At 43.0% G+C, this 21,617-nt stretch overlaps 1 protein-coding gene across 1 annotated transcript in view; it reads right to left on the bottom strand.

The window, feature by feature from the left end:
• Positions 1 to 8,066: 8,066 nt before the first annotated feature.
• The window catches only part of LOC138511719 (V-type proton ATPase subunit S1-like protein), a 285,518-nt gene continuing 271,967 nt past the window's right edge, over positions 8,067 to 21,617 (bottom strand). The window contains exon 7 of the mRNA XM_069627575.1: positions 8,067 to 9,366. Coding sequence (XP_069483676.1) covers positions 9,040 to 9,366 — 327 coding nt within the window. The 3' untranslated portion in view covers positions 8,067 to 9,039. The remainder of the gene's footprint in view (positions 9,367 to 21,617) is intronic.

Below are 21,617 nucleotides of genomic sequence, written 5' to 3'. Positions count from 1 at the left end.
AATGGACAGTGCAGCTACATGAACTGGAGTATAGATGAACATCTAAAATCAGCAGGATCCCTAAAGGAGTGATGAAGATTTGGAACCTGGAGAAGCACTTCTTCAAGAGAAGAAATCAAAATGTGGAGAACAATGAAGGTGTGGTCGATGAATCAACCAGGGCAGGGGGGGGGGGACAGCTAACTGCCCCTGAAGCAAGCCCCACACCCCTACTATCTGTATGCTGGAAGCCTGAAATTGTGCCATGTTTCACACCAGTAGTTGTGACTATTGTGTGTCGAATCTTCGAGAAAAGGTATCCACTAAAAAAACCTACCTGATGTACGCCGAAGCCATGACAATCTCATGGAGGAGATCCCCGAAGGAATATGAAAAAGAGAGAAAGAAAAGTTGGTGACATCACAAGAAGTGAGCGTGCCGCACTGAGAAGACAGGCTGATGAAGAGAATGTACAGACTCATATAGAAACTGACGACGAAGTAAAGAATCAAGTAAACTTTTATATGCGAAGCGAAGATTGCATGTGTGAAAATCACCACAGAAAATGAAAGCCGTTTGATAACTGTACAGATGCAGCAACGCAAGTAGACTAAGTGATCATAGAAGCTGGCTATACGTAATAAACAAACTGCAGGCCAAGCCGCCATATATATATATATATATATATATATATATATATAGGATCTGGACATTGATGTCACAAACTTATGTTATGTTATGTTATTTAATTTGTAAAGCGCACCACGTACCCTAGGGCTTAAGGGCGCTGAGACAAAGAGACAAAAAACAATTACAGACAGAACTGAGAGAATCATGGCATAGAATGAGAGGAAACTATATTCAGAAAAAAACAGAAGGTGGCAATGAGAAGTTAGGAGAACAGGACCGTTTTCAGACCCTTCTTGAAAACTTCCGTCAAAGTTGTGGCTCGTAGCAAGGGAGTAAGAGAGGTCCAAGACTGAGGTGCTGCAGACACAAATGCAGCATCTCTTGATTTCTTCAACTTAAAACGAGGAACCAGGAGAGTATAAGATTCATCGGATCTAAGATTTCTGATGTTGAACTTGGGGATAATGAGTTCTTTCAGGTAGGCCACCATGGTGCCATGCACACATTTAGGTGTCATAAGAAGCAGTCTGAAATTAACCCTGGCCTGAACAGGGAGCCATTGCAGGCTTCTATGCCCCTCTGAGACATGATCTCGTTAACCAAGGCGTTTAACCAGTCGAACAGCACCGTTTTGGATCACGTGGAGACAATGGAAATCAGATAAGGGTAGACCAACAAGGAGACTACAACAGTAGTCGATCTTAGCACTGATAATAGCCCTTGCCATGGTTTTGGAATTCTTTTCCGACACAAATGGTCTGAGGCAATGGAAGAGCTTAATATAATAAGAGGCCGATGAAACTAGGCTGTTAACCTGGGCCTTCATGCTAAGAATTTTGTCCAGGTAGATCCCCAGTGTTTTCACTTTACTCAAAATTTCTATTGTGCAATTGTCGATGAGGAAGTTTTTATAGCAGGGACCCAGTTTCGCAAGTTTGTTTTTTGACCCCACTAAAAGAAGCTCAGTTTTAGCACAATTGATTACGAGGCCATTAGATACCATCCAATCCTGGATTATTTGACATATGGAGTTAATCAACAACTCATCCTCCACATGGATGCCTGTTATCGGTATAACACATTGTGTGTCATCTGTATAGTTTGCAAAAATGATTCCTTCCTCTGCCAACATCTGGAAGAAGGGAATCATGAAAATATTATAAAAACAGGGAGAGACACAAGCCCCCTGTGGGACACCATATGTGAGTGAAAAAGGTTTAGCTTTGGCCCTATCACTGGCCACTCTGACTTGTCTGCCTTTCAAAACGGAGATGGTCCAATTCACAGCTGCTTGAGAAAAATTAGCATTGTTTTTTAACCTGGTGGATAAGATGGAATGATCCACCAGGTCAAAAGCTGCTGATAAATCAAGGATCATAAGGAGCGAGATATGACCACTATCCATCCTCTGATGGAGATGGGATTTAAGGGCCAGGAGGGCAGGCTCAGTTCTGTGATTTATACAGAAACCTGACTGAAAGTCATGGTAGATTTGATTTTGCTCCAAGGAGGAGTTCTGGTTATAGGCCACTCCATCCAGAATCTTAAGTAAGAAGGTAGTATTAGTAATAGGACGATAATTCGAAGCGGTCAGAGGGCAGAGATTAGGTTTCTTCAGTAGGGGGTGATCCAGGCATTATTAATGTTATCTGGCATGCTATTCGTTATATATAGCTATAAGCTATAAGCTGAAGTCATGAAGAAGAAGGCTGAAGGCTGTGTCGCAGCAGAAAAGCAGCAGAGAGCATGGAAGACTTGAGAAGGGCTGTCTGGCCTGATGTCAAGACTGGAAGCTGCCAAAGACTGGTTATCTATCCTTGAAGAACAGTGAACGTGAGAAGATGAATTATCCCTTATTAAGGTACAAGAAAGGAACACCAAGTTTATTAATCCAAGACAATGAAATACTGCAAAACAGGCCAAACTGTGGTCTCCTGTCACGTGAGCCAAGGATGCAAATAGAAGTTGGGCATGCATTCTAGAACTATGGTTAAGCGTGTGCCCATACTCCCTTACATTCCCAGAGATGACAATGCATTGCAAGGCCAAGTTCAAAGACAATTCTCATGGCAGAAACAGATATTAAAATAGTAAATTAACTTTGAAGTCTTCCTGAGTTGGTCTGATTATTTGGTGTAAACAGTTACTCTGCATCCCCTTTACTGCATGATGAGCTACCTGTAAAAAGGGCCATAAGCTCAATGCACTGCTCTTTCTTTCCTGCTCATTTTCCCTGTCTATTCATTCTACTTCACTCCTGCCTTCTCGCTATTCAGTCTTGGATGTAGGCCCACTTACTCCATCTCAATCCCTCCTAGACTGAAGTTCTCTTCTTCCCTGGCATCACTGTGCCTCCTCTTTTTCCTTACCCTTTTATCTCTTTTCCCCTTCTTCTCTCCCCATTTCTCTCTCTGCCCAGAATCTTGGTGTAGCACTTGACTCTTCTCTCTCGCTCTCCTGTCAAATTTCTGTTCTTCCCTGATGCTATTGGCTTTAGATTTTTAACATCTGAAAGGCTAGACCTTTTCTTTCCTTTATTGCCACCAACATTCTTGCCTCTTCTCTAATTTTCTCCCACCTGTTCTACTGTTCCTCAGTACTTCTCAGCCTTCCTGCTTGCTATCCATCTCTCTCCCCTCCGCTCCATCTATATCTCAGCTCAATGTCTTCTCTTTTCTCATTCCTATCGCAACTCTATTGATCCTTGCCTCACTCCATTGGGTCCCCCTTGAATCACGCTTGCTATATAACTTTCTTGCTTGTTCTTTAAATGCCTTCATGATCTTGCCTTCTATGTCTTTCTTCTCTTATTTCCTACATTGTACCACCCTGTTCCCTCCGCTTTCAATCTCTCTTCATTTTTACTGTTCCTCGTAGTCCTTGTGCTAATTCCCATTTCCACTTTTTCTCTCTCTTGGCCCCCAATTACTAGAACACACTTCCCCTCACTCTTCGTTCTCTCTCTTCTTTCCCTGCTCTCCGCTCATGCCTTAAAACTCACTTGCTTGCCTGTTAATTTATGTTTTTCATTTTATCTTTCATGTATTGTACTGTTCATTCATTTTTGTAAAGCGCTTTGGTGTTTAGTGCCATATAAATACAAATCTAATCAAATCTTAGAGCTGGAGGCAAGAAACCAGTTCACGGAATAAAAAGCGACTATCACCCAATAACAATACCTTCTCTCTGATTACATATGTTGCAAATCAAGTGGCCAACCAATGTCAGGGCTGCCATGTAGTGTCAAAAGTGTGAATTCTTGTACAAATGTCTACCTTTAGGTTTGAAAAATGTAGGCATTTGACTTTTCAACCTGTCGACTTATGAAGGTTTCACAATGGGTAGTGCCATTGTTTAAAGACAACCATTGGATCCGATACCTTACTTTGAAGGAACAGGAATACAACATAATAAAGGTAATGCTTTGTGCATGCATGAAGACAATGAGAAGTAGAACAATCATGGTAAGCGAGTAACATCGGGCTGGGGGGTTAGCTCAGCGGCAACGCATTTGTGCTGGAACCAAGACAATTGGGCCTCATTACGACCTCAGCGGTAGCCATGCCACTGAAATCGCGTCCGCGTCCGGGTCCTCAGAATGAGGAATTACCGGGCCATTCCGAGTTCGGAAGGCCCGGTAATTCCTCCCTCCAAGGACCCAGACCCGGTCCTTCCCCATTCCCATTTCAGCCTCCATAGGGCTGAATGGGAATGGGAGAGGGAGCAAACAACGGGCCAGGCGTTGCTTTCTGGGTCCCGCGAGGGGACATCGTAATGAGGCGGTACGGGGTAAACGGCGCGGGCACCTTTTACTGCGCCGTTTGCCCCGTACCGCCAGGGTCGTAATGAGGCCCAATGCAGAGAAACACAAGATCGAATTCCGGCCCGCCAGTTAGAGTTGTTCTCCGGAATTAAGTGTGTTATAAAATATTAATCAATCAACCTGCTCCTGGTCATTGGTGATCCTCTGGCAGTGGGAATAGAATGTGTTGATCTGTTTACCAAGATGTGTCTGCCCAGACTTCTTGAATTGTCCACTTTTTTTGTAACAAGGTGTGCAGGATTTGAAGTGATGTAAATAAGTGTTTTTTTCCCGTTTTCTAATATGCTTGGCTTGACTGAATGCATGCATTTTTTTGTTTATAAATATTTTTCATGAATAAAACAACTATATTTTTAAAATTAATATATCAACTATACACACCTGTGTTTCGCGCCTCACCATGGGCAGTAGTTTTGGTCTTTCTGTTATTGCACATCATGTATCAGTCATCAATTCAAATAGTTTTGTCTTTTATGAAGCTGCGTCAAAATGAAGGATTGTTTCTATGAACCTAAATAAAGTACATTGTTAAATGTATAGCTATCTAGAAAATATTGCTTGCCACAGGCTAAAAATAAGTTTTATTCAGTAGTCCCTGATTCTCAACAGACCATCAAACAAGCAGTATATACAGGCGTGGTGGCGATGCACAGTGCGGGTAGGAAACCAAAATGATGATCACACATGTTTTCATGGGCCTTCAGGTGTTTTTGAGTTGTGTGATAAATAATTCTCCTGTGATTTTGGTTACCAGCATTGTTTGCTCTAGGTCTGTGGTTCACTTGCAGAAATGAATCAAGTTATTTATTTTTTTAGCAAAGGCATAATGCAGATGATTTTAGGTTGGTGTGATTGGCTACTATGGTAGTTAAGAATGTGCAAATGAACTGATGTAAAGCAGGAAAATACCACTATTATTATTACAGACGACATAGGGGACATGTCTACGATTAGATCATTCGAGGTATTCACACCCTGCCTCCTAAAAACTGTGCATCTTGATTGGTTGCTGCATGTGTCATAAGTGCCTGTCAGTCAATTTTATATTAAAACAAGGTAGGCTTTCAAAATGACCAAGAAATATGCAAACTATCCCCAATGAAATTGATTACATGCACATTTGATCACATTTAGCATCATGATTTGATTGAACTATGCTGTGGTTCAAAGAGCCCACGTGTGAATGTATGTGTACTGTGCCCCTGAGGAAGACCTCTGTGCAAAATGCTCTGCCCCAAGTACAACCAGCTACGGTTTCTGCACATGAACCTATTCAACTAAATTGCACTAGTTTTACATCACTTGTACATTTTTCACATCCTCACCTCTAAATAAATATGAAGAAATGTTAAGAAATAACTCATAGTTTTTTTTATTACAATCTCCATGAAAGAGACTATCCAATAATAACTCAGATCAGACTCCCTGCTCTCCTTATCAGATGCTGGCACAGACTTCACCTTCTCAGACTACAGCCTGTTGTCCATTCTGGAACTTATACAAATAAGGAAAGTATCAAGGCCTGCAAGCCAGAGAGCTACTCAGGTAAAGTGAGCTACTCATTATCACCATCCGCTACCCCCACCTGAAAGCTTTCCTTAGACTCAAGCATCCTGCCTTGTTAAAGCCATATAGACCTCACTACTCAAAACACCCAACGTAGACGCCTCGTATCTTGTACAGTTACGCCCTACTGCAAACATAGCTTTTGATGCTGGAATCATCAAAATGCTTGTTGCTAAACAACTCCAAACATACAACAAAGAAAATGCATTGTTCCAGAACCACCTATCAAGTTCCAGGCCACCAAATGTACTGAATCCACCCTCTTTGACATAATGTAGGAGATGCGTAAGGCTTTGGACAACAGCCACCCAACTGCACTCTATCCGCTCCGCCTGTCAGCTACCTATGACACGATGAATGCCAACATGCTATTATACAATCTGTGTCACAAAATGATCTAACAGGGAAGGACTTCAAATGGATCTTTAAAAGCAGCAAAGCTCAAGCGCTGATTTGGAGATTCTTCTTAGACTCCCCTGCCTTACCCTGTAGAGGCCCTAAACGTTTATCACGGGCCCAGGGGCTCCTACATGTATACATGAGGCCCCTGGCACCTCTGAATGCGAGCTTCACTGCGCCTTTCCACATCCACCATGGAGACACCCACATTCCAATTCGATTAGGACACAGGGTAACCACTCCAAATCATATCTACTCCCTTAAAAAGGCCCATTACTGAATGGTCGACAACAACGTATGCCTAAATGGGGCAGAAACACAGTCCTCCTATCTGGCCTCATAGATCACATCACATTCTCATGACCAGAGAGGGACAGCACACACTATCAGGGACCAGGGACTCACACTCAACATTACATTATCACTTGCTTCCCAGGTTAACTGAGTTATGAAGTCTGTCCATTGCCAGCTCCACCTCCAAAGAAAACCAATCTGCTGTTTGGATCTCATCAAAAAGTGGAAGTAGCCAGGGCACAGGTACCGACAGGAATATATGACTGCAATCGCATTCACACTGGCCCACCCAAAAAAAAGCTCTCTAAAGAAATATGAACCCAGGCCAAGATCAGCACCATCGGCAAATAAGCAGCTGCAGGAGTGCTCCTCCCAGCTATCTTCAGGAGAAAAGGACTCAGCTACAAATCAGAGGGCCAACCTGGTGCCCTGCATTGGGAGAAGCTTCCCAAAGACCACATGAAGTTCAGGAAGGTGCTTTAAACATTGCCTATTCTTGCAAGCCTTCCCAAGCTAAAGCCAATAACCAGTATTAGCACATGGACATCGTTTTTGACTTCCTCTTACACTCAGCCAATCAGAATGTTTAGAGTGCAGTCAATAACTACTGGTATTGATTGCAATCTTTAATTCTGTCTTCAGAAGCAGACAGGAAAACAACAATGCAATTCCTGGGCAGGATTTCTTTCAACAAGACACTTCTCTGGGAGGGAGTTTGTTAGTCTGCAACATGCTATTTAACAAGCAAAAGAGAAAGCTAAAACATATGAAAATGCTTTAACTTTCTTAAGAAACCATTTACTTTTACATTCCCCCTAGTGCATGTTCATGTTAAACTTGTTCCAGTTCAACAAAGTTGGAATTAAAATTCTTAACCTATGACGAAAACCATGGTATTTAAATACTAGAAAGTAATGCCACATTTAATTTACTAACTCATTTAGTCTATTTACTTTGCCAACCCTTAAAATAATATGTTTTACTTCACCATCAAAACTCCAAAACATATATTACTACTACCACCATGTGCTAATAGCCTTGTAGACCTCGGTAGGGGGTCATTACCACTTGGGATAATGACCCCTCCCGAACCTATGGCCCTCAGCGAACCCCTCCTTCAGCCTATAAAACTGTATTATGAAATGGACGTCCAACTAAGCCAATTTGCCCCTCCATCAGAATGTTAGAAAGATAGGAGTGTTATTGTTAGATATTGGAATATCCCACGTGGCAGGACTGTGAAAGATTCCTAGAATACACTCTCCCAACCTTTCGCGTCACTGTTTCCTCACCAAGGAGGCCCACACGTGCTATTGCTCAGACGTGCCTCGTTGTTTTTCAATGCAGCATGGAACAAATCACCAATAAACCAATGCATACACATAATCATTTTCACTTTATTTATAAATCAATGTGTAACCCGAGATGCAAAGCAATTCCTGCATGATAGCATGAAGGTGGGGCAGAAGTACACTTTCCTCTTAATCATTTAATGTGTTCAAATTAGGGCAATATGCACAAACTTCAGATGTTCGTTCATATTGTCAAATGTTGCATAATTCCACCGTTTATTTTTAAATCGGAGGCAAAATTATATCCACTGCCCCCAAAATAAAATCTAGTCATTTGAAAATGACGATGAGCTCTTGTGATATTTGGATGAGGTAGACTATTGGTGTAGGCGTGAAGGCTCTTCAGACAGTACTTCTTAAGTGACCTGTTTTGTGAAGACTTGTGCAGACAGGATACATTAGAGAAGCGTGTGTTGGTAGGAGGCATCCAAACCTCGACAATGACTGTAATTATCGCAATGTGCCTTGGACACATCGCACCACAAAAACCCTAAAAGGCGGACACCCACCAGAACCTACTGAGATGTTCCCCATAAAATGTGGAAATCATTTTCATAAAGAACTGAATATTGAATAGTGTCAATTAATGTATATGTGTTCCTAGTCTGCCCCAGCAGCATGACGTGCTATCGCTGAAAAGGCTGGCAGCCTTTACTCCAGTATTAATCCTAATGGTTCCAGAATCACAGGAATGAGTAATAGGTAGCACAAAGTTACCCCGCATGGAGTGTTTCAGACGTATCCATCTGAGTTCTCCTCAGCTGACATTTGATCTGCTCAGGTGACAAATATGTATCTTCTTCAATATGTCCTTGCCCAATTAACATTGTAAATTCATTACTTCTACCACAGTTTGCCTTTACCCGCAGACGACTCAAGCTACCGCAAGCCTAAGTATTTTCTCTTATTTGTAGATCTCAAGGTACCTGCTGTTAAGGTGTGCACTGAATATTCAGTAGCCCCCAGAATCGGGAAACGGGCAACTGAAGATCTTGTCTAATGAGAAATGGATGAGCACTGCTGCATGTAGAACCTGCAGTACTGCTGTGGCTGAAGCTCGTAGCATTCACTCGTGCTGCATCGCAGTGGCTCTTTCTCCTCTTCGAAGTCACTGTCTTTTGCTGCTGGGAAATAGGGGATGGAGACTTTGCATTCATAATGTCTGTCAATAGCCTTGAGGTGGATCAGCATGTGAAGTGTGTAGGCCAGGACCAGGAGCAGGACTAGGGACATGACTAAGCCCATCAACACAGCTGGTGAAAAATAGGTTTCACAGTCTTTAGCATAAGAAAACTGTCCGTCTTCAACGTTGAATCCCTGAATCTGTTAATGGAGAAAGCAACAATATTAAAGACAAGCATAAAGATTCATTATTGCATAAATTAACTTGGTAGCAGGTATCTTGCTTTGGAAGGCATTAATATATATTCATTTATGGAGGCTTGGTATATAACTCACATCTGCATGTTAAACCCACCATTCAGGCAATGAACAACCTTTGGTCCGGAAAAAGAATACATATGCAATTGCAGATGGGTAATTATCAAACATCGACATATATCCCCCCCACTCCTCCCGAGGGGTTCCCACTGAGATCTGATAGACATCGAGAGTGATGTCACTTGGATCCCAGAAGGTTAATGCACCCCATTCTCAATAGGTGCCAAACTACAGGACTGTGTTTTGTATGTCCTTGCAGCATCCCATTAGCACCTCCTGCCTTGCCCTCATCGAGCAGCTCTGCCAGGGGTGGATAAGGGACACATAAGGTGGGCATAGACAAATTGGGGCAAAAGTAAATATACTTGAGGCCCTGCCCGTCTCCCAGGGGTCAAGTCCTAAAAATGTAAGTGGGGAGACTCATCAACAAAAGCAATGGGATGTGACATCACCAGAAATTAGCATATCAAGGCGAAATCTGCACATTTCATTAAATTGGCTTTGCATAACCAAGCAAATTGTGCTGGACGAATGGCATTTGCCTTTCAAAAAACCAACACACGAACAAAACCAAGAGAGGATATTTGCTTTTAATAGTGTTTTTGAAAACATTAAAAGGTGTGCATGTTTTTTACTTCAAGAACCAATACAAATGTTTTCCCTGGGACTTGCAGTACCGAAATGGGACATTTCACCTTTAGTTGTTTGTTATTTCTCATCAGGTTATATAGTGCAGTGGTAAAGTCTCCAGCCTACAAACCTGACGACTGTGGTTTGATCCCTGAGGTCGATTTTAATTCATAAATTCAAAGAGGACAGTCAATGTTGCTCATTTTAGCTGGAGGGATGAGTCCACCCTCTGAATAAAGTGGGTGGACTCTGTCCCCCGCGTGTACCCTCGATTTGAGCCCTGCCCTCTCCCCCAATAAAGTGGGTGGACTCTGTCCCCCACGTGTACCCTCGATTTGAGACCTGCCCTCTCCCCTAACACCTTCTATTACAAACCCTACTTCCTTCAACACGCCACTTGGGACTCAGGGAGACAGAAAATTCTAAATTTTCTTCTTGGGCATGGCCTCCGTGGAAGCTATTAGCCACTCTTCTCATTTCAAAAACTGTATCCTCCTGTCGTGATGTCATAGCAGATGATTCTGAAAGTTATAATCAACGTATATGGTGTCATAACAGGGGGATACATCATTTTCTCTTATCAGGTATTTTTACAATCATGTTAGAGTGCTGTAGGGTAAGGGAAGAGTGAACTTGGGCCCTCACTGCTTTGTCAATACTGTCAAACTCGTTTACCATTTCTGCCTCTTGCAATCACAGTAATCCACCTGCTTGTGACAGGCAGAATGGGAGTGTTGATCCCGATTCCTGGAGTCCATAGGACTCTATTGGAGATTTGGTACATTAAGCACCACTGGTAATTCTGTCTGCAATACATCCTCAATGTTAAGGAGGTAAAATGGAGAAGCCTCCAGCAAGTGCTGGAGGACTTTCCTCCACTTTATACCCAAACTCAAAATTGGTGGTGCAGGAAATTGGCAGCAAAGTGGCAGTAATGCAGCGCCAAACTCGTAATGAGGTGCCTGGTGTTATTTATGTTACCTGTTGCCCATTTATTGGGTACAGTAAGGCGCATGTGAAAGATTAAAAAAAATCATATGGATAGTGGTACAGCCTGAGGTCACCATAAAACCCCTGGGCTGCATCTTTGTTAGAAGGACCCACATTTGCATGTGCCATGTGGCAGACCATATAAAAGTAAACAGATGTACTATCTATCAAGGTGTGAGCAGAGTGCCTTTAGGAAAGTTGTATGTATTAAATGAGTCCGACCCTCACTCAGGGGGGCCGAGATGGCGCTTCGCTCAGCGGCCATCAAATTAAAGGCCTGGTTGATCCTGCCTTTAACTCAGTGTCTCATAGCCAGGAGGAGCACCACACAATGAGTTTCACTGCCACGGCCTGGCTCATGAGGAGGGACACCACGCCTTATATCACTGATGAAGCCCAGGCTCTCTCTACGTGGCACCCCGTTGTGAGGAGGGGCGCTGCACAGCTTATCACTGGCGTGGGCCTGGACTTCCTTCTTGGGGGCTGCCTGTGTGGAGGGGGCGGGGGGCAATGCCCAAGCACTTCCACCACCAGGGCCGCATCTGACACTACGCAGTGCTCCCCAGTGAGGTGAGTGATTATTGCAGCTAAGTCCGCCCATTCACAGGTGGGCCCATGCTGCACCCCCTGGCTCCTCCGGCCCGGGTGATTAGAGTTTGTGGAGCGCCCTGTTGCTGCTGATAATGTTAGGCTGCTCCTGGCATATGCAGCTCAACAGGGAAGTATTGTCTTGGGCCACCTTCTCCCGCTGCTGCTGATTGTACCGGGTCACCCCGGACATACACGGCCCAGCTGGGACGGACCTCCAGGGGCCCCTCACATCTCGAGATCTATCACTGGCTGCAGCTGGCAGATCCAGCCCAGGTAAGAACTCTGGGGGCTGCTGCCCTGGAAGAAGTGAAAGATCATGCACAGGGGCACCTTTACACCTCTCTGCTGCAAAGAGGACATTCAGGCAGGCTGCCTGTCAAGTAAGAACCACCTTATACATATTTGTACTATAAAGTGCACTTCATAAGGACTCTTTTTAACTTTTCAACTTTTTATATGCAGCAGGTTAGTAGTTTATTATTGGTGTGTATTGTGTTTACCCCTTTTTATACAAAATGTTAAACTGTTGGTGTACTGGAGCTGATTTAATATATATCTATAACATCTGATCACTAACCAGGCTATACATCATCATACTTTTGACCGACTTTCCTTGTGTTGTGTTGTGGTTAAGTTAGCTTAGTGTTTCTATTGGCGGGACATGGGGTATTCCTGCACCTATCACCTTTCCTGACCAATTCTCTATCCCAGGGTGATGTTATGTTATGCTACGTTATGGTATGTTAAGTACACTTCTAAAATGCAACATACACCAGAAGGCAGCTTGGCGCTACCAAACATCAGGCCCAGACCAGAGCAAAATGACAGATGGGACGATCCTAAAACAGATGGGCCTTTAGTAAGCAGCAAAAGGATAGATGATGCGTCACAACCCGCATAGCACGAAGGAGGGAGTTCCAGGCTTTCGCAGCCGCCACAGAGAAGGCTCGTCCCCTCACACGAGAGTGCTTTACAGAAGGGATCTGGATTGTCAGACAAGATTGGGAGCGCAATACTCTAGTAGGAATATAACGACAACATATGGACTGAACATATTCAGCACCGATTTTATAGAACGCTCTGTGCACAATACAGAGAGACTTCAATAGAACATGCTTCTCTACCGCAGCCAGTAAAATTGGTGTAGATGTGGAGTCATATGAGAGCCAAAAGGAGGATGCAGAATCACCGTGGCTGCCATATTTAGTAGAAACTGAAGATGGTGAATCAAATAGGATGGCTGTGCCAGGTAGAGGGAGTTGCAGTAGTCAATACCGATAAGAACCAGAGAGGAAACCACTGGGGAGTGAAAGCAGGAGGGAATAAAAGGAAGAACCTTGCGAAGAGTCCGCAGCTTTTAGTGACCAGACTGGCAAACAGTGCTAACCTGGTCCTTCATCAACAGAGAGGCTGAGACTTTTACACCTAAATCCTTTACCACTAGAACTGGAGAGGGGCAGGGCCCAAGAGTGTAAGGACAAACATCAGGAGTCCAGAAGAGAGAAGGATCCGGGCAGCCTACAACCAGCACCTCAGTTTTTTCAGCGTTAAGCTTCAGCCAGTTGTTGACCATCCAACCTCCCACTGCTTCAAGACAGTCCCTCAGCTGCGTAGCCGTCTCAGAAGAAGAGAGATCAAGATGCAAAATAATTTGCGTGTCAACGGCGTAGGAATAGCATATGAAGCCGTGGGAGAGGATGAGTCAGACAAGTGGCTGAATATAAATGTTAAACAGAATAGGAGATAAAGCAGAGCCTTGGGGACTCTGCAAATTAAAGACATTGGCCCTCATTAGGACCCTGGCGCTAAGGGGTTTGCGCCAGCGTTAGCTGCGCCGACCCCTTACCGCCAACTACGAGTTCCCATAGCGCCATGGTCATTTTTCCGCCCGCTTTTTGCGGGCGTAAAAATCCATGGCGCTATGGGACCTCGGTGTTAATTACGCCACCGTAGTGTACGGTGGCGTAATTAACACCTTCCCCACTCCCATTGAGCCCTATGGGGCCGAAATGGGAATGGGGAAGGGTAAATGGGTCAATGGGGACTTACCGCCCCGCCGACCTCGGAATGGGGCGGTAAGTCCGCCATCCGCCATGGCGTAAAGGGACTTTGCGCCATGGCGGAAAAGTCCGCCGACGGCGGAAAAAATCCGCCAGGGTCCTAATGAGGGCCATATAGATTTAGAATGAAAAGTTGATAGATAGATAGACTGAGACCGACCCTCAAGGAAAGAAGAAAACCACACAGGTACCTGTCTGGAGAGTCCTGCACAGGACAAACGGGTGATCAGGGTGGGGTGGTCGACGGTATCAAAGGCAGCCGACTGGTCCAATAAAATCAGCACCCCCACTCCACCCTGATCAACAAGGCATGCCAGATCATCTACTACAGATACAAGCATGGATTCCGTACCCCTGCCAGGATGAAAGCCGGACTGAAACTGATTGAAAAAGTTTGAAGACTCTACAAAGGAGCTAAGCAGGGGAACGATCAGAGATTTCATCAATTTCATAAGAAATGGCATAAGCAAAATTGGGCGAAAATTAGATGGTACAGAGGGATTCAATTGTGGCTTCTTTAGGAGCAGGATCACACGAGCACGCTTCAGCTCCTCAGGGATAGCACCTACTGCAAACGGTCCGTTGACTGCAGATGCAATCCAAGGGGTGATCTGGTTTGAGATGTTTTAAGCACGGTCAAAGGGTTGGACTCCAGGGGTGATGCAGATTTTAATTTATTCATAGCTTCAAAAACATCCAGAGTAGTAAAAGAGGGAAAGGTGGACCACCCGATATTCGGGTTACAATCGGGGCCAGGCAAAGGCCAAGAACCTGACTGGGCAGTAGAGTTAGCTATATCACTGCAAATTATGTCAATTTTACCCACAAAGAAGCCAGCAAGGGAGTCGCAGGAAGTTTGGGATGGGACAATAGAGGACTGAGTGGTAGCAGAAGAGGAGAGAGAACAAACTACATCAAACAGTTGTTTAGGCTGATTAATTGCACCCTCAATTCTAAGGCGAAAAAGGTTTTGCTTAGCAAGTAGTATAGCTGTCTGGTAAATGACAGTAGCTAGACAAATTAAGGCTTTGTCTGCTAGCCTATAGCCTAACCACCTTCATCTTGTCATCCATATTTCTTCTTTCATAAACACTATAATTGTGTGCAGCAACTCTATAGATAATTGCCCCTACCTTAACTCACCTCCACATGTAATATAGGAGATGCACGAATGGCAGCATATTGTCAGGGAATTCCTCCTCATCTTTCACTTCCCACTTATGCCTTGTCAAGCACAACTCTGTTCAATTAGCCACCATTATGCCTTTTGAAACACTCCTGCCTCTGCCTTTTGGCAGGGTCACATTGGTGTGTTTCTAACTCGTTGTAAGCTTGCATTATGGTATCACGGACTGTATGCACCCTTCTTTTCATCGTATCCGTATATGTTCAACACCCTGTATTTATATTAGTGCCATCTCTTTTACTCTTTCGCATGGCTCACTTTCATATACTCACAACGTGGTGTTTGAATCATCCCACCTGTATCTTTTAATTTCATCAATTCACGCGTGACATTCCTACAACTCAGAGTCATAGGGCCTCATTACGACCCAAGCGCTAATGGGTTAACAGCGCCGTAAAAGGCTGCGGCGCCGTTAACCGATTAGCGCCTAATTACGAGGTCCCTTTGCGGGACCCGACCTTAACGGCTGGTATAGACCAGCCGTTAAAGTAGGGACCCGCAAAGGGACCTTGGTGCTAATTACGGTGCCGCAATTTGCGGCACCGTACTTAGCGCCTTCCCCATTCCCATTGAGCCCTATGGGGCAAAAATGGGAATGGGGAAGGGCCATGGAGGAAGGGGAAATTACTGCCCTGCCAACCTTGTATTGGGGTGGTAATTCCCCCTTTCTCCATGGCGGAGTCGGTAACTTACCGGCATGGACCAAGGTGCTAATAGCACCATGGTCTTCCGCCAGGGTGGTAATGAGGCCCATAGACTGTACGCCCCAATCTCTTCATCTCGTTAGTGCCATCCTGCTAATTCATACCTATTTCTTACAACTGAAACTCAGTTGGCATTCCGCTTACCTAACTCGTGCCTCTGTCACGGATTTGCAATCACTCTTCCACGTCTGTTCTTCTGGCGGGTAGCTTTCTTTTCCAGCTCGACAATCATGTCAAACAGGGAGGAGGGACTCCCATGTTCACTCATCAGATATGGAAAGGGGACTGCCTAGTGTGCCCTGTCTCCTCGCAAATTGCGAGTTCTGATATTTTCGCCATTATGCAAAATGAATGATTACACTCACCACTTATTATGTTTTTCCATATTTTTCAAAGTGGAGGCTCACATTCTTTTCCAACTGAATGGTGTCAGACAGAGAAGTCCGACTCCCATGTTCTCTCATCGAATATAGAAAGAGGACTACCTAGTGTCCCCTGTCTCCTCGCAAATTGCGAGTTCAATGGCCGATTCTTAATGTTTTTTCAAAATACATGCTGCATGTGTACACTCCCTGCTTACTCCTAAGTAATGCCCTATAGCATGTTTTTCAGAATGAATGTTCTTACATATTCTTCAGGATGTACATTCATATAATTTATTACAACATAATGAATATGTTGTTGTGTGAGGTCAATAACCCTCAGCCTGCATGCCCTCATCCTCACGAATGGCATCTCCCGTATACAATTATATGTTTTCCAATTCAACCGGGCAATTAATATATTATGTCTTAGTGTCAAACATAATCACACTTATACAAAACCGAAGTATATCCAGAGGCAGTGTCAGGAGTGCGCATCGTGAGATAATTCCCCCACAGCATGCTCATCTAGTAACCAATGCATTCCACTCTACAGACACGTTTAATCCTTGTCATACCGTGTTCAAATTGTAGATCCACCGTTGTTCGATGTGGTGTAGTATGGTGCCCATGTCACCCCCTCTCGTATTTACTACTACTTGCTGTAACACAAACCACCTTAAATCCATATCTCTGTGGTTATATTTCACAAAGTGTTCAACCAGTGGCTTATCAGTCACTTTGTTTCTTATACATGACTTATGTTCCACTATACGCTGGCGCACTTCCCTGGTTGTTTTTCCTACATACATCAGTGTGCATGGGCACTTAATTATGTATATCACATTTTTGGATAAACAATTTGTGTGTTGTTTCACTTTCCAGACATTACTACCCCACCTGAACTCGTGCATTCTTTCTGTTAGAGGACACGCCACACAGTTACCACATTTGTGGTGTTCAGTGATGGGTGGTAGACCAGAATGGTTAAACACTGTCTGGTCCTTAGTCACTTCTCTATATGTTTGGAACAATCTCTGTCTCAAATTCTGACTTCTATTGAAGGCAAACATCGGTTTTTAGATAGTGTCCTGGCTGTTCTACTAGATTCCAGTTTTTATTTATAATCTTTTTAATGTCACAGCTCACATGGTTAAAGGTTGTGATACAGACAATTCTATCGTTTGATCTTTTTTCACGTGATGTCAAACTTATTTCCCTACCAGTGTTCAGGGCCCTTTTCATCTTGTCTTTTACTAGTTTCTTGGGATAACCTCTGTCATGTAATCTGCCTCTGAGTTGGTCTGCATGTTTCAGAAATTCTCCTCTCTCTGTACAATTACGTCTAATGCGTAAGAACTGCCCATAGGGCAGATTCTGGCGCAACCCTGATGGATGAAAACTCTGAAAGTGTAACAATGAGTTTTTATCTGTGGGTTTCCTGTAAAGAGTTGTAATAAGTCTATCCTCAGATTTCACTATGAGCAGATCCAGAAAACTCACTTGTTGCGCACTGTGCTCCATGGTAAACCTGATGTTACTGTCATGCATGTTCAGCCATTCGTGGAACATATTGAGCAAAGCCAAACCTCCTCTCCACACCAAGAACACATCATCTACATACCTCCACCATACCACAAGGTGATGGCAGAGTATTTGATGATGTGTCAGGGCATTATTTATGCCGGATATGTACTTCTCCTCAAAATCTGCCATGCACAGATTTGCAACATCGGGGGCAAATGTTGCCGCCATGCTGACTCCCTTCTCTTGTTTATATAGTTGATTTTAATAAAGGAAGAAGTTTTCTGTCAGCACAAAGCGAATACATTCGAGCACAAAGCCTGTCGGTCGTTGGTGAGATAAAATGCGTCTGTCCAAGACATCCTTCAACACCCCAAGAAAATTCATCTGGGGTATGGAGGTCTACAGGAACTCGACATCCATCTTCACAAGTATGCCTCATTGAGTGATCTGAAGGTGTTGCAAAATGCGGATCATGCCTATCGAGTCCCGCACATGTGATGGAGCTATTAATACAAGACACTAGGCAGTCCCCTTTCTACATCTGATGAGTGAACATGGGAGTCCGTCCTCCCTGTTTGACATGATAGCCGAGCTTGAAAAGAAAGCTACCCACCAGAGGAACGGACGCGGAAGAATGATTGCAAATCTGTGACGGAGGCACGAGTTAGGTAAGCGGAATGCCTACTGGGTAGCAGTTGTAGGAAATATGTATGAATTAGCAGGATGGTACTAACAAGATGAAGAGATTGGGGCGTACGGTCTATGACTCTGAGTTGTAGGAATGTCGCACATGAATTGATGAAATTGAAAGATACAGGTGGGATGATTCAAACGCTACATTGTGAGTATATGAAAGTGAGCCATGCAAAAGAGTAAAAGAGATAGCGCTAATATAAATAGAGGGTGTTGAACATATACGGATACGATGAAAAGAAGGGTGAATACAGTCCACAATACCATAATGCAGGGTTACAGTGAGTTAGACACACCAATGTGACCCTGCCAAAAAGGCAGAGGCAGGAGTGTTTGAAAAGGCATAATGGTGGCTAATTGAACAGAGTTGTGCTTGACAAGGCAGAAGTGGAAAGTGAAATATTATGTAAAACAACAGATGAGGAGGAATTCCATGACAATATGCTGCCATTTGATTATAGGGTAACAGTCTCCTCTGAAGAATAATTATGAATACCAATGACACAGGAGAAATCAAACATTAACATTATCGTATGGGACTGACTGCCCAGTGTGGAGCAAGACCTGGTGAGTTCCCCTGGCATAACCAATAAAGTAATAAAAATACCAACACGAATGATGCCAATGTGTAATGGCTGATTATAATGCAAATGATTGATAGATACATGTCCCTATGATGTTGTAGGAGAAACAGGCAAGAAGGAGATATACCTGTTGTGTGTCTGGAGAATGGAATCCATAAAATAGAAGCAATTTCTTGATGTGATCTACTTCGAGTTTCAGGTATTTGTGGGCAATGGTTGATGACAAAATGGATATGCTATAAAAAAGTGGAAAGATAAGAGTGAAGATACTGGTGATTTTGTGTATTTACTTTTTTTAAATCGGCCTGATGTGAAGATATCACTGTCTGGTCCTAGTGAAAGATTTATTCCAGTTTACCTTTTCGTGCATCTCCCATATTACATGTGGAGGTGAGTTAAGGTGGGGGCAATTATGTATAGAGTTGCTGCACACAATTATAGTGGTTATGAAAGAAGAAATATGGATGACAAGATGAAGGTACAGATTTTAAAATAGTGTTTATATGTTTTTGTGTAGGTGGAGTGACTCATTTCAGTCTATATAAGATCTTTGTTCAAATGTCCTGAAGTGGGTCGAGAATTTGAGGGCTATACTTTTTAGTGCCCGAAAAAGACCGAAACATATGTTGACGATCATAAACTGCTCAAAATGAGAATGAACAGTGAACAACATTTGTATTTTTGATAGGGTTGAAGAATTCGTAAAGAATACTGTAATAGTGATAAAAATGTATGATATCACTGGAAATTTAAAAAGAGTTTTTTGCCAATGTGGATAATATGGGAATACATGAGTGACTGAGAGAGAAATGTGTATGTGAGTTGTACTTGGGTCATGAGTTGATGAATAATGTCAATGGTTATTAGAAATTGGTTAAATTAATTACGAGAACTGTTTTAAACATACAGAGTTTTTTGTATTGTATTGAATAAAAATAATTTTTAGAATAAAGTAAAAGAGATTTTCTTGTCATCCTGTACACTCTGGTTCAAAACCCTTTATATATTCTGCTTGAGATTTACCTAAAGAACCAGAGAATGAATAACAGGTAATCCCCTTATATTTGTGTACATGCTGGCAGAAGCCCAGATACAGCATGGCACCCAAAGGTTCAGAGGACAGAGGTTGCTAAATAAGCATGCCCAGGATATTCATTATTACATTACTACTGACAAACTAGACATATTGTTCCTTACGGAAACATGGCTGCAGGAACCTATAGGTCCCACGGTGGACGTTGCAGTTCCAGAGGGATACAATATATATTGTAAAAACAGGGAGACAGGCAAGGGAGGAGGAGTGGCTATAATAGCCAAACAATACCTAGCTCTCCATCCCTCCCCTATCCACTGCAAGGGTTGTGAAGTAATTATGTTAAAAATTAAACCTACCAATAATAGCAGTATTAATTTAATTGCAATTTATAGACCACCTTCCTTGATATCTGATTTTAATGAAGAGCTAGTCCACCTCTTAAATTCTCTAAAAAGACCCAACACAGGAACTATTCTACTTGGGGACCTCAATAGGTGGAGAGGAAGCTTACGTTGTTTTACCGACCCGTAATTTTGAAGCAATACCTTAATACCTTAAAAAAAATTTGCAGGTTTCATCTAGCTCTCAGAGCATGTAGAAGAGTATTTCAGGATCTGGATCCATGTGCAGGGAAGGTCTTCCCTCCAGTGGACTTTGTCTAAATCTTGGGATGGTGAATACAAACTGATTGCTAGGACTACCTTGTTGATAAAGAGGTGGCTTTTTATAGAAGCATTTATGAGTGACTATCTTAAAGTTTATTCAGGCTGATAAAGGCAGCCAGTGTAGTTTTCGAACAATGGGAGACACCGGAGCACAATAAGGATTTTTAAATTTTTTATTGTATAATAGTACAAAATAAACTTAACTTTTACACTATTTGCAATTACTAAAATGCAAAACACACATATTACGTTGAGTATCTCAAATAATACATTTCTAGCACTTAAATGAATATGTGTACAACTTTAAATAATAAAACACATCACATTAAAAGAAAAGGAAAAGGGAAGGATGAGCAAAATCATTATTCAGCAGTTTTCTAGTAATCCACATGGAGGCCCCACTGTTAACTTTTACTCAGGCGTACCACTGACCAAAATTATCGTGATATGGCTCCTTACTTTGGATGCACTAAACCAGCAGTAACTTCACAGTCTGCCAGACCCTAAGAAGGGCCAAAACTGCTGACATTGATTTACTGTTTACACAAAACACCCAAAACTCGTCACTTTCAATCTATCTAAGTTATCTAAGGAATTTTGGTGACAAATCATGTGCCATTATTCTGCAAAATCTGCAACCTCGACATCAGTCTTTTGTTGGTTTCTATATAGATGGCATTGCAGTAGTCTAAACTCGCTCTAATAGCTCTAGCAATGGTTTTTAGGTAACCGTTATTAAGATAAGGTTAAATGTGTTTGCAGCAGGTAGTAGATGCTTTTGAAAGATTTATGTGGACAACAACATATCATCATTTAACATTCTACAGGACAAATCAGCCACACAATCTTAATAAAGAGAGTTTAGGAATCCGGCATTCCCAACTCTGCACTAAAGGGCGGATTTGTGCAATTATTTGCGTGGAAAATCAGGGATTTGTGTGCCATTCTGCATGCAAAACCCACGGAATCGACTGTGCAGCACTTTTTCCTGATTTGTGTGGAATTCGTGCAGGCTCAGCAACATCTATGCGAGCGGTCGAGTGCCTTGCGCAAGACACCACTCAGAGCTTGGGCGAGGCTTGCACAGAGGGCTGAGAAGAGAGTGA

Source organism: Ambystoma mexicanum, chromosome 6p (genome assembly GCF_040938575.1).
Source record: "Ambystoma mexicanum isolate Mex_15411 chromosome 6p, UKY_AmexF1_1, whole genome shotgun sequence".
Taxonomy (NCBI): Eukaryota; Metazoa; Chordata; class Amphibia; order Caudata; family Ambystomatidae; genus Ambystoma; species Ambystoma mexicanum.
The sequence above is the reverse complement of the archived record's forward strand: the minus strand, read 5'-3'. Positions and strand labels throughout refer to the sequence as shown.